General features: G+C 68.2%; 1 protein-coding gene across 7 annotated transcripts; it reads right to left on the reverse strand.

The window, feature by feature from the left end:
- Nucleotides 1-461: 461 nt before the first annotated feature.
- LOC112316672 (protein Dok-7) lies at nucleotides 462-14,300 on the reverse strand. Of its 7 annotated transcripts, none has more exons than XM_053923226.2 (8): nucleotides 14,059-14,300; nucleotides 13,917-13,962; nucleotides 8,359-8,589; nucleotides 6,929-7,129; nucleotides 3,458-3,577; nucleotides 3,015-3,376; nucleotides 2,722-2,841; nucleotides 1,638-2,350 (listed from the first exon to the last, which is right to left on the reverse strand). In XM_053923226.2, the coding sequence occupies exons 1-8, from the start codon at nucleotides 14,086-14,088 to the stop codon at nucleotides 1,772-1,774; spliced, it is 1,689 nt and encodes a 562-aa protein (XP_053779201.1). In that variant the 5' UTR covers nucleotides 14,089-14,300; the 3' UTR covers nucleotides 1,638-1,771. The 7 variants fall into 7 exon arrangements, with proteins under 7 accessions (XP_053779203.1, XP_053779204.1, XP_053779206.1 ...); XM_053923225.2 differs by having other exon boundaries at nucleotides 14,035-14,296; XM_053923228.2 differs by lacking the exon at nucleotides 3,015-3,376 and having other exon boundaries at nucleotides 462-2,350; nucleotides 14,035-14,281.
- Between the last annotated feature and the right edge of the window lie 1,128 nt (nucleotides 14,301-15,428).

Here is a 15,428-nt window from a genome sequence, read left to right on the forward strand (position 1 = left end):
GGAAGACAGGGGCCCTGGAGCCCTGCCACCCGAGGGGCGGACAGCAGAGGGGCCGCCAGGCTCCGAGCCAGCACCCTCACGGGCCCATGGAGCAAGGGTCCACCCCACCTGGACACTGGAAGCCACCTGCCTGAGCCCCGGGGGCCACCAAGGACCTCACTGTGGTCTCCAGTAAACACTCGGGAGCACGCCACCACGTGTGTGCACACATCACACGGACCACACCCACGTGCATGCACGGACACGCTGCACAGCACGTGCACACACGCAGGCACATGCACACGCTCGCGCTCCTGTGTGCGACCAGCCCGTGGGGGGTCCGCAGCCCACCGTCGTTTCGCCCTGCACACCGGGCTTTAGGCTGGTAGGACCGGCACGGCCTCGCGCAGGACTTCGGTCTCAGCCCGCGGGAAGGGCCGGGGCCGGGGCAGAGCACTGGCCACACGGAAGAGGACGAGACGGTAGGAAAGAACGCTTTATTTCCAGTCTACGGGTTTATTACAAACGGTCAGATACCAACGGCGTAAACACAACAGACGCCTTCAGTCAATGGCGAAGGCGCAAGGCGGGGCGGTGGCAGGTGAGCCGCTCACCCCCAACGGGGCTGATTCCAGAGCGCGGGGCAAAGGCACCCGGAGTCCAGAACCGACGGGCGCCGGCCACGGCTCACGCTGCCTCTGAGACGGCAGAACAAACGCACACCACCAGGCCACGCAGCTGCACTCCATGCAGGTGGGCGGGTGGGCCGTGGAGGGTGCCGGCGGGGGCCACGGGGCCACGGCGGTGCCTGGGGCCCTGCAGGCCCAAAGGGGTAGTCCCCAGCTGGAGCCGGGCACCCTCTCCTTCTGACCCCCAGCCCTTTCTCAGCTGGACCTCCTACCTCACCAGCCACACGGAAGGTGGTCTCAGCCCCTCCCGGGAAAAGGCTGGGTGGGCTGAGCCAGGAGGGCAGCCCCTGGGTCACAAGACCCACCCCCACAAGTCCCTGGGCCTCCTGAGCCTCAGCTTCCTCCCTGCAGGGCAGGTCACCGATGGGTGTGGGTCGAGGAGGATGAGGGACAAACAGACCCCCACCCCACACACAGGGCTGCACAGGGTGGTCCATCTTGGCTCAAAGTCCCTGGGACTCGAGTGAGTGGTGCTGCTGCAGAGAGACTTAATGTCTAGGGGTGGCGAGGCTGCAGGATGGCGGGGGCGGGACCCAGGCTGAGAGGGAAGGTTTGGGGGGCCACAGGCAGGCAGTAGGCAAAGTGGGGAGGAGCCTCTGGGCCCTGAGCACCCCCAGGCCTGGCAGGGGCCCGTGGGGACCCAGGGCCCACTGGTGCCCGGCACCTGATCCCGGGCCGGGGGCTCTGTGGACCCAACCGCCTGCCCAGAGCCGCCACTGTGCAGAAGCTGCTTCCAGCTACACCCAAGTCCATCCCCCTCCCCCCATCCTGCGGGTCCACTGGCAGCCCCAGCACCCTCCCTGCAAGCTCAACTCCCCAGAGGGCTGGCCCTCGGGGATTGCCCCGCCGCTACCCCTCCACTAAGCTGCACTGTTGCTGGTGTCACCAAACGCCAAAAGGACGCCCCTCTGCAGAGCTGGCGCCCCTTCTCGCCTGTAAGGAGAGTCGCACCCGCCCTCAGGGAGGGGGGTTTACCTTGAGCCCTCCGCAGGCTGGGCACGTGGAAAAGAAGGCCGGAGGGGCCCCCCCATGAGGGCTGCCTGCTTCCCGGGGCGCACGGGCGGCCTCGCTGCCTGGGGCCTCAGCCTCTTGTCCCTGTCGCCTCACACCCAGCCAGCCGGAGGGACAGCCTGTGGGCGTCTGGCCGCCGGGGTCCCCAGCTGCGCTGCCGTCGGGGCCGCCCTGGGCAGCCGGGGTCTGGTCCCTGGGGGCCAGGCGCAGGCTGCGGGGCGTGTCGTAATGAGGCCGCAGGGCGCTCGGCACCTGGTACTCCGCTGTCCCGGGCGGGCAGGCGCACAGGCTGGGCTCAGGCACCCCCGCCACCTGTGGCAGGCTGAGCAGTGAGCCGAGCTCGTCGCCACCATGCCACACGTCCAGGCTGCTTCCGGCGCAGGACGAGAAGCTGCCGGAATAGGAGGAGTGGCTGCCGGTGGCGATGCCGCTGTCCGAGGAGCTCTGGCGGCCCACCTCCTGCAGCTGCCGCGGCCTCGGCGGCTTGGGAGGCGGCCGAGAGGCGCCCAGCGCGGCCTCCCCTGAGACCTGGGCCACTGCCAGCCCGGGCCCCTCCTGCGACGTGCTGGCTGAGGACGAGGGCGGCTCTGGCCACGCGGTGAGCCGGCTGCTGGCACTGACGTCTGAGTGGCTGGCTTCTGACGATGAGCTGGACAGGCTGCGGTCATCCCCTGGGATGGACAGGGGGCGTTGAGGCTACGGGGCTGGGGAGGGGGCGCTGAGGCTGCGGGGGATCCTGGGGTGGGGAGGGCTCGGTGGGGGCTGACATCTAGTGTGTCTCCCAGCCAGAGCCAGCACCAAGTTGCACCCTGGGCCTTTGTGTCTGGGCACCCATGGGGGAGCCCACTCAGGGGCTGCGGCCTCCCCCAGTGGGAGGGAAGACCCCCATCCCTCCTGCTTGCCCAGGCCAGCACCCAGTGTTCTGGCTCTGCCAGTCCGGGACACACGAGCAAGCAGGGTGGAGAGGAGTGAGTGAAGTTCTGGAGCCTGGCAGCCTGGGGCCCCACCCTTAGCCCCGCCCCCACCGCCTGCCAGGCCACACCTCCACTGCCCGGCCGGCCGAGGTGGGAGAGAAGGCTGAGCCGCTTCTCCAGCTGCAGTGCTTCCAGGGCTTCCTGAGCCACTCGCTCCTCCATGACAGCGGGTCCCCCGGGGCTGGGGTCTGCAGCAGAAAGGAATCACAAGAGGCAGCCCTGGCCCCCTCCTGGCAGCCTCTCAGCCACAGCCCCCGTGCTGCCTGGGATGTCACGGCGAGCCCAGCACTGTAGGGCTACCCTGGTGCGTCCCCAGCCCACAGCAGGGCTGCAGGTATCCCCAGGAGCCCACTGTCCGTACCCTGCGCCCATGCCACACTAGGTTGCAAGGTGGGACAGCGCCAGCAGAGGGCGCCACCACACCAGCCAGCAGATCCAGCCAGGAGGCTCCTGCCCAGACACTGGAAGACAGCACCGGACCATAAGCAGGGAAGGGGACAAGATGAGGCACACCCCCAGCAGCCCCTGCCCCACCCCAGCCCACAGTCCCTGTGACCTCAGGCTTGCCCCCCACGCCAGTCTGGGGGCCTGGACTGCTCAGAAGGTGTGCAGGAGCCCCGCCTGGGGCTGGGGTCTCTGGCTGACCCCACCTGGCTGACCGCTTCTGATTGGCACGACCATCCCAACCAGCAGTGGTGGCCTGGGTGTCCCAACAGCTCAGGCCTGTGGAGGAAGGCCCGTGTCCCCAGGAGCCCAGCGGGGCAGACGCTGAGGGACCCCAGCCAGGCCACGGTCCCCACGCACCTGGGAGAACCGGGCGCAGCCCAAAGGGGCCCTTGGTCGGGGAGATGCCTCGGACGATGCAGTCAAACAGGAAGCTGATCTGCTCGCCCTCCGCTGAGGACAAGAAGAAGACTCCAGCCCCTGCAGGGGACAGCCCATCAGCCTGGCCCGAGCACCAGAGCCCGGGCTCCTCACAGCCCCTCCCATCTCCGTGTTCACTGAGGGGTGGGAAGCAGGGCAGCCGAGAGCAGGCCCACCCCACCGGGAGGGTGGCTATGAGACCGTCACCCTGTCGGGGGCCTTACGCCCACTTGCTGTACCCAGGGCTGTCGAGAGTGCTGACTGGTACTGGTGAGACAACCGCCAGGACACCTGCCCTGCAAAGAAGCGGCCACCCTGCCGAGACCAGCCAGCAGCCCCGCCCCTGGCGTTTTCAGGTGGGAAACTGGAGTCCCAGGGTCAGGGTGCAAGTCAAGGTCGCGCCCTGGGACTCCCTCCCAGAGAAAGAAGGGGCTTGGGCGGTGGGCACCTGGGGCCTGCACGCAGAGGGGTGCCAGGGCAGAGGGCAGGCCGGGTGAGTCAGCAGGACACCCCACCGCCCTGCCGCTGGGCCTGCGGCCCCGCCAGGGTGAATGAAATCCCTCACCGCGAGTGAATGGGGACGCCGGGTCACGGGCTGGACCGGCAGAGTGGCCTCACCACCCAGGAATGCCTGCAGCTCTTGCCCTCGGCTGGTTGCCCAGAGAAAGGCACGCACTCTCCGGGGGACAGTCCCTGCGCACCGTGTGGGCAGGCGTGGGACCGGAAGCACCACTGTAGAGCCTCTGCGGCCATCAGCGTCTCCACCCTCCCGGGTCCAGGGGGCAGGCCAGCCCCCACCCCGATAACGCCACTGCGCCCCTCGGCAGCACCCCGGTCATGAGGGCAGTGTGCAGCCTTCGGTGGTTGGAGCTTCACCCCTGCAAGACCCCCAAAAGATGACCCGACTGCTACAGAGATGAGGAAACTGAGGCCCAGAGAGGGGCCGAGATGTGGACTCCAGCTGGGACCCCCACCAGGGATACCCAAGAGGCCTGGCGGGTGGCCCTCCTAGAGAGCCCCCCCTTGGCCGGACGGCAGGCCAGGGGAAGGCCCGGCACACCGGCCACCGCCCCGCCTGCCCGCACAGGGCCAGGCCTCTAATCCCCAGGCAGCTGGCAGAAGCCTGGGCACAAGCAGTCCCCCAACTATAAAAAACCACATTACGAGGGGACTGGAGCCGGCGGCATTCCACCGGGGCATCTGCCGAGCGTCAGGCTCCTGAAGATGCGGCGGCTGGTGAGGCCTGGGGACACGGCCACAGCCCCCAACCCCGGCCAGCAGCGGCTCCCCGAGGACACCCGGCGCAGAGGGCTGGACTGCCTGAGCCTCGTGAGGGGGCCGCCCAGGACACGGCTCCCTGGCCTCTTGCCAGCCCTGCGTGGGCTCGCATCGCATGCTGCTCTCAGGCTCCGTGGATGAGTCACTCCTGACCCACGGAAGCTACTGCAAGTGGGAGCAGCCTGGGGGGCAGGGCTTTCTCTTTGTCCCGGAGGCTAGGCTGGGGCATGGGGCATGCCCGTGCGGGGGGCGCCGGGTGCCCTGCACACAAGACGGGTCCTCCAGTACCCGCGCTAGGGCACAGCGAGCCCCGTGGTACAGGAGCGGGGGCTGAGGCCTGGGGAATTTACAGATAGCGGCACTCTGTCCCTGAGATCCTGGGAGAATGGGGCTTCACTTCCAGGACCGAATTCGTCGAATCTGGAGAAGGGATGAGGTCCCCATGCGGCCTGGCACATCCAGAGGGTCCCTCACAGGGCCACAGTGCAGGGGACAATGTGCAGGCCCCTCGGGCTGTGTCTGCCAGGGAGGAAACGGGCAAGCAGACGCCCCAGAGGACGGGAGGCTGCCGGGAGCAGTCTGCATCGCCTTAGCTGGGACTGCCCCTTCCCCTGTGCACCAGGCCCCATGCCGACCGCGGCTCCACCGCACTCAGACGGGCAAGTCTAGGCGGCCCTCTGCCTCAGTTTTCTCATCTGTAAAATGGGGGTGATGCACAGAGCTTGTGGGGCTGGCATGGGCACCCCGAACTCCAATAACATGGGACCCCCGCAGGGCTTGTCCTGTCCTGTCTCTTCCTGGTGGGTGGCCCTGTGCAACTTCGGTCTCCAGGCCACTGCCCTGGACGCTCACTCCCAGCCCCAGAGCGCAAATCTCAGAGTGCAGGCGTGAAACCAACCACCTCCCGTCAGAAAGGGGCCGTCCGGCCGTTTGCCTGGGCTTTTCGCAGCCTCCTGCTCCTCAGCCTCGGCTCAGCCTCCCCAACCCGCCAGGGTTCCTGCACCCACGTGGGTGGCCGTCTGTGCCAACCTGCCTGCAGCAGCCGTTTCCCTCCCCCAGCCCCGCTTGCTGCCTCGGGGCCTCCGAGGACTGCAGACCTCGTTGCCCAGCCCTGCACCCGGGCCTGGCCCAGAGAAGCCACTGAGCACTTCCTTCCCCTCCCCCAAGTTCCTGGGTCAGGGACAGGGCTTCAGCCCCGCCGAGACCACCAGCTTTGGGACCACAGCGTATGGAAGAGGTGCCAGGGGGCTCGCTCCTCACGGCGGGACAGGCTGTGCACTCGAAGCACAGAGTGAGCCAGGCTCTCCCCAGGGCTTCTCGCTGCTCTCGCTTCAAAGCCCACGGAGCCCTGGCTGGTGTGACTCAGTGGACTGAGTGCCGGCCTGTGAACCAGAGGGTTATGGGCTTGATTCCCAGTCAGGGCACGTGCCTGGGTTGTGGGCCAGGTCAGGCCCGCAGTAGGGGGCATGAAAGAGGCAACTACTCATTGATGTTTCTCTTTCTTTTTCCTTCCTTTCCCTTCCCCTCTCTCTAAAAATAAATAAAACCTGCACCGGCCCAGCCAGGTGCATGAATCTGCAACGGAGCAGCGAGCCGCGGCAGCGGAACGGCGCCCCCACCCGGCGGCCCAACTGCCCCTGGGCTTCCGCGGCCTGAGGTCGGCTCCCTCGGGTGGCGCTCGCCCCTCCTGCCCTCCAGCCCTGGGTGTGGGGGGCTCACAGGCCAGGACCTTCAGGAGCCCTTCAGCCCACGCACATGGTCACGTTTCGACGAACCTCCTCCCACATACGTTTGCTCCTTCTCTTTTCCTGAAACCAGAACTCAAGCGGCTCTGACGCCAGCCCAGTGCCCCCAAGGCAGGGCCGCGATTGTGACTAGAAGCCTCGCTCCGAGACCCCAGGCACCTTCCGCACGGCTTCCTGCCAGGGTCCCACCTCTCGCCCTCCCCTTGCTGGGAGCCCCCCACTCCGAGGGGGAGCACTGGAGGTCTGTACTCGCACCCAGCACCCATTTTGAGATACAGCCCCCACACCTTGTCCCTGGACGCCAGCAAAGCCGGTGTGCCGGGGGCCGAGATCGTCTGGGGACGGGGGAGCACCTGTGGCCGGGGGCCCCCCGCGGCCGCGTACTTACAGTACCCACACCTGGTCCCGCCTTCAAAGATGAACCCGTTGGGCACAGCCCCGTAGCGCCGGAGGTCGGACAGCTTCCACTGGCCCGTGACGACCGGAGGGACGTCCCGGGCCACGACAAGGACATCATTGCAGAGGTGGAGGGTGGCGGGGCCGCTCTCCAGCTTGGTGCCTGGGGCCACCGTCACATGGAACCTGTGTACTGAGAGCCAGGAAGGGCGAGAGGGCCTGTCACCCATCGTCGCGGCCAGGAGGGGAGGGCATGGGGCCACCCGGGCCCCGGTGGCTGCTCTCGCTGCACCTGTGCTTCAAGGGCGGGCAGGCTCGCTGAGGGGCGGCCCTGGCCACACCTCCCCTCCCTGAAGCCCGGTGAGACCCCAGCGAGCCCTGGTGACCGCTGGTAGGAACAGCCTGCGTGGGGCCCTGGCCACAGAGCGCCTCCCCTCAGAAACGGCCCACTGTGGCAGCTGCATGGCCCAGTCTCGCAGACGGGGAAACGGAGGCTCAGGGAGGCCCGGCTCACAGCCAGTGTGCTGAGCTTCTGGGGTCTGACTCACAGCCCAGCCTGGCTACAAGGGCGCTCCAGAAACCATGGGCCCCCCACCCCCAGTCAGGGCTTTCCCAGGCTGAGCACAACCCACTTGCTCCTGGAGGCCGCACCCCCATCTCAGCCTGGCCCTTAGCCCCGGCAGCACCTCCCTACACGGAGGCCACTGTGACATGTGTCCCCAGAATGTCCCACCTCAGAAAGCGGTAAGCGCCTGGGGTGACCAGTCCCCAGAGTGGATGGCAGCCAGCCTTCCCGGCCCCCGTCTCATTGCCAACCCTCCTCCTCCTCCTCGGAGCCCCAAAGCACGAAGACAGGGCACGGGGACCCCGCCCCAGACCATAAGAAAAAGGGGGGTCGAGCCTCTGGGCCTGGTGAGTTGGCGGGAGCCCCCAACAAGAGACCCCTCTCTCCCATGCTCTCTCGCCAGGCCTCCGCAGACCCCTACCCTCAGCGCCCCACCTGGGGGCTCCAGGTGGGGCAGGGGGCTACTGTTCCCTGTGCCCCCTCCTTCCCCTCCTTGGGCCCCCTGCTCGCACCCCAACCCAGCAACAGCTGCTCCTAGCCCAGGCCAGGGACTCTGGGGGCCAGATGAGGGAGCAAAGGCAGCACTTTGGAAGGTCACACTGTTTGGACGTCCATCCCCTTGGGTTAAAGGCCCTAGTTCTAACTAATGAGGTCAACTTAAGTGGCTGGGAAGGCCGTAGTGGCCCCCAACCCCCACCCAGCTTCGTGCTCCTAGACTTCAGCCCCTAAGCACAGGCCCTGGGCCAGGAGGCTGAGCAGACACCGGCTCAGTAGCCTGGAGTTCGGTGCTCTGAAGCCCCCTGTGCGTAGGGCCCCAGGACAACCCCACCCCCCGCCCCACACCTGGCACCACTCACCCTCGCCCAGCGCGCAGCGGATCCGGGCGTCCCAGGCGCACACAGCCTCGCGGCTGTCAAAGCCCAGCATGACAGCCTGCGGCAGGCAGATGACCGCCAGCGTGTGGGCCAGGCCCTCGTAGGGCAGCCCCGGCTCCAGGCCGCAGATGTGCTCCAGCGTCTGGCTGCCACGCTCCGGCAGGCCCCGGGCGCGCTCCGACCGGTCCTTGTAGACCAGCATCAGCAGGCAGTCTGGGGGCGCGGACAGCACAGGTGTGGGCCATCAGGGGCGCTGGCCAGCGTGGCTGCTGCCCAGGTCCCCAGAAACCCCCACCCCTCACCCCAGAGAGTCCTGGGTTTGAGGGGCAGCCCCGAGCACGTCACCCAGCCACTCTGAGCCTCCATCTTCTCAAGCACAGAATGTCACCCCCACCCTGAATGGCCTGCAGAGACAGAGGACCCCAAACACTTCGAGGCTGGCCTGCCCCCGGCCAGCACATCACCCAGACCCACTCTGAGGCCCAGGGGGTCACACTAGCGGGGACTGCAAGACGTGTGGCAGGTGGCTCGGGGGGCTCGCAGAGCCTGCCCAGGGCCTGGGCCCCCCCAGCCCCACAGGTGCCCTTGCAGCCACCCTTTCCCCGGGCCTCTGGGTTCCCAGTCCGGGGGCCCGCTGCCGAGCCCACACAGGCCCCCTCTCTTCCCCAGCTGCAGGGTCTCAGTCCTTGCCACCCACAGCAAAGCAAGCAGCTGCTTGGAGGCTGGGGTGGGCTCCCAGTGCGCCGCCCCTCCGCTCGTGTGGCCCGGAGCACAGCCCCCGCCCCAGGCCCAGTCTGCGGTGTGGGCCCAGCGTCGGGGGCTGAGGGGACACATGGGTGGGCGGGACACCGGGTCCCTGGGGGCCTGGGCCCCACAGCTGCCCCAGCACTGTCCCCTCCCCATCGCCTCAGGCAATAAATGGGCCCTATTTCTAAAAGCTGTTCTGGGGGTGCTTTTTAGTGCAAAGCTGCTCCAGGCCCTGGTGGCAGGGAAACGGAAATTCTCAGTCAGGGGACCGAGACCTGCCGGGCAGAGGGCAGTCCTCTGGGACTCCAGGTGGCACCTGCCCCCAGGAAGCTCCAAGGGCCTGGACCCTGGGCAGGCTCTCCTGGTCAGGGCGGAGGCCATGCTGCCCAGCTCTGTGGCTCCTCTCCTGTCCCAGCGGGCCCTGGGCGCTGAGAGGGACTGGCTGCCCCACTCACAGCAGTGGCACGGGGACAAAGGGCACAGGCAGCCACAGCCTGGCGCGGGTGTGGGGGCGGAGTGTCCACGGGGCCCGAGGGAGGGCTGCAGGGGACTGGGGTGGTCACAGAGAAAGGAGGCCGGGATGACAATGACGAGAGGTGGCAAGGAGACACCCAGGTGGCAAGCGCTCACGCACGCGCCCCCATACCAGGCTCCGGCCTCACGACCCCGGAGCCTCTGCTGTGTGTCTGCGGGCTGCGCGTGCCCACCCCCGGGCTCGAGGCGCCCAGCCAGCTGGCCTGGCACCCAGGAGGCCTCAGCAACAACAGTGAGTGCGGCGGGACCGGCAGGGAGCCCCAGACAGCACCTGCGGCAGCCTCGGGTCCCTTGACCCCTTGTTACCGCCCCCCCAACTCCCCCTCTGCCCCGGGCTTGGCCTGCCCCACCCACGCAGCCCTCACTTTGCTCATGGGCAACCTGGGGACGGGGACAGTGCAGTGGGACGACAGAGGGGAAGCCTTGAGGAAGCGTGACTGGGGGAGTGGGGACAGGCACTGGTGACCAGGAGGGGCTGTGCCTGAGGGCAGGGTCAGAGACAGACTTCGACATCCACCTTCCAGGTGACGTGAGGAGTGGGCCTGGCAGGGAACAGTCAGTCAAAGGCCCAGGGACCGGGGGCGCAAGGGCTGGGCTGGGCTGGCAGAGGAGGAGGGAGAGTGGTCCCAGGTCAGGAGTTCAGGTCAAGTGGGCCTGGGGGTCGGCCAAAAGCCTCATCCCAGTGCCTGAGGGCACCCAGGGGCTCTGAGTAAAGGGGCCTGGCCTGCCCGCGTGCAGAGAAGGGACAGGGACACGGGTAACGGCGGAGGCCTGCAGCCTCCTGCAGCTGTTCGGGAGAGAGATGTTGCTGGCCCATGCCAGCTTGCAACCACCATGGCGACGCCGAGGGAGCCTGGCTCACGGGACCTTCCGGGGTAGGGGGGATGAGGGATGAGAGAAAGGAATAGGGAGGGGATGATGGAGTGGGGTGTCGGGGGCAGGGTTGGTGTGCTGCCTTGACACGTGAGCCTGAGCGGTCTGCAGGGCACTGGGCGGCTTGTGCGCAGGCCACCGGATGTAAAAATAACCAGGGAGCCACGAGCCCTCGAAGACGCTCCCAGCGGCTGCGTGGTAGGGGGGGGACGGCTGGGGAGAGGCGCACCTCCGGGCTCCCTGTGGGGGACGAGCCAGGAGGATGGCCGGCTGGCTGGGGACTGAGACTCACACCCACATGGATGCAGCGAAGCCCAGGACAGAGGCCGGAGAGCAGCAGCTGGACTCGGCCCTAAGAGGTCACAGTGACTTTGAGGCAGGATCTTCAGGAAAGTGGCTGGCAGGAGCCCAAGGGGGCCCTGGGGATGGTGCAGGCCGTCGGTGGGGGGCCAGGGTGGGGCAGCCCCAAGCAGCTGGGGCTGGGGGACCTTTGGCCAGACCGGTCTGCAGTGCCTCAGGCTGCAGCCAGGAGGCGCCCACCCGTCTGACATCCAGGCTGTTCACAGCGCGTACCTGGGGCATGTGGAGGGCCAGGTGGTCAGCAGGGGTCCACAGGGTCTGGGTGCCTGGCTCACCCACCCACCACCCACCCCCCTTCCACTGTGGGCCCGGCGAGCACTGGTCCAGGTCGCACAGGTTGTGGGGACATTGCTGAGACCTGAGCCGAGAGCTCCAATTTCCAGGCCCCTCGTTCAGGGGCTCCACCAGTACTCTGTCGCAGGCTGCCTGCCCCACCTGGGACTCAGAAACCACACCCATCCCCCTGGGACACATTAATCCAAAGCCCGGAGGTGCAACCTTGGAGGAGACCCTGCCTGCCACCACCCCTGACCCTGTCCTTTAGGGACAGGCCCAGCTCAGCAAAGCTGCAGCCTCGTGGTTGGGGCGGGTGGGGGGGGGAGGGGCAGGCGCCCTGGGGCCCCCATTCCGGACGGGTTGCATAGCCCGGGGTGTTGCAGACAGCAGGTGGGCTCCCAGCGCCGCACCCAGCAAGTCCCAACCCTGCCAGGCTGCCCGTGGGGCGATGCTGCTCTGGGGGACCCCCACCCCGAGCACTGGCCCTGGAGAGGTGGAGCAGGCGCTCCAGCAGGGGCTGGCCTTCCAGCCTGTCCCACAGCAGCAGGGGGTTGGGGCGGAAAGCAAGGCCCTGGCTGTTCTTGGGCCTCTGGGTGTCGGCTCTCTGTCCATAATAGCCCACATGGCTCCCGGCCCCGGGAATCAGGGTCCCTCTGGGGGCTTTTCTGGGTGGGAGGAAGCCCTGGGGAACCCCTGAGCGTGCTGGGCAGGAGAGCCACCCTGGGCACCCCCCTGCCCCTTAGACTAGGCCTCGACCTGGGAGGGTCAGAGAAGCTGCCCAGGGTCCCCAGACCCCGGACCAGAGACGGGACCCGAACACGAACCCTTTGTCCAGGACAGAGGGTGAGACCCCCAGGGACACACCCGCTGAAGCATCACCACTTCCGGTAAAAGCACTGCTTTCACTGAAGGCGGTCTCCTTTCTCTCACTGACTCGACGACTCCAGGAGGCGCTCCCTCCCGTGGGATCGAGGCCACCAAGTGACAAGGTGCCCTTGGCACCCGCTGCACCCCTGGTGCCTCTGAACTGTCCCTCTAGGCCCTCCCAGGAACACGTGAGGCAGGGGTACAGCCTTGAATCTCTGCCTCCGGTGAAGCCCTTGTGGGCTGCCCACAGTCCTCACGCCCTGACTGCGGGTGGTCTCTGAGAGGACGGCACCCCAGAGGGGACAGAGTGTGCCCTCCACTCCCCTGGCCCCCACCTGCCCCTGGCCTTGCGGCTGTGCTCATGCAAGGCACTGCCTGAGGGTCCCTCCCTCTCCCCTCCAGCAGCTCCCCTCAGACCCAGCCCCGCTCCCTGGGGAGAGGCCCTGCCTTCAAGGCTGTTGCGCTGTCCCACTGGCCCGCTGTGCCTGCCGTCTCTGCTGCTCCTGGGCAGGTGGGCAACCCTGGGCTGCTCGTGGATTCCGCGGTGCTGGGACCTACTGCCCCTCCAGCGTGCCTCCCTTGGGGCAGAGATCACCTCGCAGCCCACTCTCCAATACTGAGATGAAATCCATCACTCGGTGCAAATCACCCCCCTCCCCAAAGGGGCAAAGGCCATCCCCCGGCCTCTTCCAGGGGGACACCCGTCTCGGAGGTCCGCACAGGCCCCAGCTCCCTGGGGACCCACCAGGCAACACGCAGCCTGCAGCCAGCCCTGCTCCAGCCTCTGCCCCCAAGCCCTGCCCTGCCCTCGGCCTGGCCACTGCCTCTCACCCCCTTTCTGCCAGGGCCCCTCCATCTTCCCAGCCCTCGCCCCCCGACCAGGCCTCCCTAGACTCCCCGGGACAAGGCGCCAGCCTCGGGGGCTGGGCCCCAACAACAGCAGGGGGACTGGAGGCTGACGCCCAGGCGAGGAGTGAGTGTCTGGGGCCCAAAGCAGGCCCTTGTGTCACCACCAGGAGGTGCCCAGAGCAGGCTCAGTAAGAGGAACGCAGGAGGGGACCCCAGAGGAGAACAGGGAGGGCACCCCCACCCCTCTCTGGGAAACAGCAGCCACCCAGGCGTCCCCGTCCCGGAAGACTCTCTGGCAGGCCCACGGGTGGGAGGCAGCACGCGCCCACACCCCGGCATCCCACGAGACCCCTGAGGCCTGGGCTGGCTCCAGGGCACCTGTCTCCTGGAGCAGCTGCAGCCGCCCAGCGCCCAGCCTGCCGACTGTGCCCCGGCCCTGGGGGAAAAGAAAGATGCCCAGACTCGGGCTCCTGGGCCGGGTTGGGCCACTCTCCCCTCCGGCCCCCCACACAAGGCTGATTTCGTTTTTCTCAGGCACAGAAGCAGCCCCGCTCCTCCCGCAGTTGGGCTTCTGAGGCACCTGGGGAAGGTGGTGGGGCTGCCTCCCCTTTCCCCGACCCCCCCCCCCACCCCGCACTGCGGGAGGAACGCTCACTCCAGGAGTGAGTGACGGCACCGCTCAACACCCCAGAAGCACCGGGGGGGAACTTTCTGGTCCCTGTGCGGGATGGGGGAGTGGGCCAGGTTCCTGTGCTCACACCCCTCCAGCCGCAGCTGCCCTTCTGCAAAGGGGGTTCCCGCCCCGGGCTTGGGTCCGCCACGACGGCCCTGCGCCCGGCCTGCGGGAGGGTCCCTGCGTCCCGGCAGTCGGAGGCCGAGGCCCGACCGCTCTCCGGTTACAGCCCCGGCGCCGCCGGCTATTTCGGGCGCTCTGGCCGCGCTCCGGCCGGCGCGGCGCAGGAGGCCACCGGCGCCCGTTCCCCCGCTCCTCCACACCCCGCACTCGTCTCGGCCCCGGCTCGCGCCCCGCTCACCTGCCACCGGCGACGGCTTGCGCAGCACCAGCCACCTACTCTTCCACTGCGGGGACAGAGGGGCTGTGAGCGGCCGCCCGCGCCCAGCGCCCGCCCCGCGCCCGCCGCGCGCCCCCACCTTCTTGCCGTCCCGCAGCTTGACCTGGCCTTCCACCAGCGCCGCCTCGGTCATCTTCTGTCATGGTTCCCGCGCGCCCGCCGCGCCTCTGCCCGCCGCCCCGCCAGCCCAGGGTCACTTTCAAAATAGCTCCGGGAGGGCCCTGGGCTGGGCCAGCGAGGGCGGGCCGCGGGCGGGGCGTCCCGCGAGGTGGGTGCGCTTCCCGCCGCGCCCCTGCCGCCGCGGCGCGCGCAGCCGGCGTCCCAGGCCGTCGGTCGGTCCACGGAGCCCCTCCGGCGCCGGCCGCAGCCCGGGGTGGGGGTGGGGGTGCCAGGGCGGGCTCCGCTGCACCGGACTGCTGCTTCTCTTCCACCAGCGAAGCAAACAACCCGACAGAAAGGTTGGTTCCGGTGTGGATGTCTCCAGTTTTAAGGTTTGTCTTTAACCAACCTGGCTTCACCCTCTGGCACCTGCCCCTCCTGCCACCCAGGGCTGTCACCACACACCCCAATAACAGACTGACCTTGGGACGGCCATGCCCCCCGCCCTCCAGACCCTCCTCTTCACCCCCAACCCCGGGGGACACCCCACTGCCTGGGCAGGGCGATGGAGGGAGGAACGGTCCTGCCCCTGCAGCTCAGGCCCCAGTGCGGGCTGCCGCTTGGTGGGACCAGGACTCACTCACCGCACTTTGTGCCCCGGGGCCCCGTGTCTGGCCTCCTCCAGCCCCGCTGGACACTGTCCCCCTGAAGCTGGACCCTGCCACCTGGGCAGCCACGGCCCTGAGGAGTTGTGTGCGCTGTGAGGCCCACGGGGCGGCCCCTTAGCAGTGGGGTGTGGGGGGGGCTCTGAGCATCTGGGTTTCCCCTCTACCCTGCAGCTGCAGCTCAGGTGTCCGGGTTCTCCAGGAGCCCAGGGGGCCTGGGGACCTCACAGGGCTACACCTGGGACGTCTATCGGCCCCCATCTCTAACACTCCAGCAGCACCCAAGTAAGTAGACAGCACAGAGGTGGGGGAAGCACCCCAGAAAAGCCATGAGAAGTAATGAGGCCCCCTGAAGACTCCCCCGGGGGCCTCCGTTCTGGAGGGGAGAAGATAAAGTGTCCTGTTGACCCAGACCCGCAGGCAGGAAGCCTGCCGCTCCTGGGGCACGTGTGTGGGTCTTCACGCTGTCTAGCCCCTCGGGGCTGGGTCCTGCCACTCTCAGAGAAGGGGAGTGGTGCCCAGAGCCAAGGGTGTCAGCTCCCGGGCGGACCTGCACCTGCCGAGCCCAGGCCGAGCCCAGGCTGGTGCAGGAGCAGTGAGGTGGAGTCCCAGCTCAGCAGCCACTGTGCTGGATGCAGAGAGCCAGGTCCACCCGCTCCGCGTGCCCACTGCCCCTGGGGCATCGGAGAGGGCAGGTCCCTGGTGGGCC

This window comes from Desmodus rotundus, chromosome 4 (assembly GCF_022682495.2).
Source record: "Desmodus rotundus isolate HL8 chromosome 4, HLdesRot8A.1, whole genome shotgun sequence".
NCBI lineage: Eukaryota > Metazoa > Chordata > Mammalia > Chiroptera > Phyllostomidae > Desmodus > Desmodus rotundus.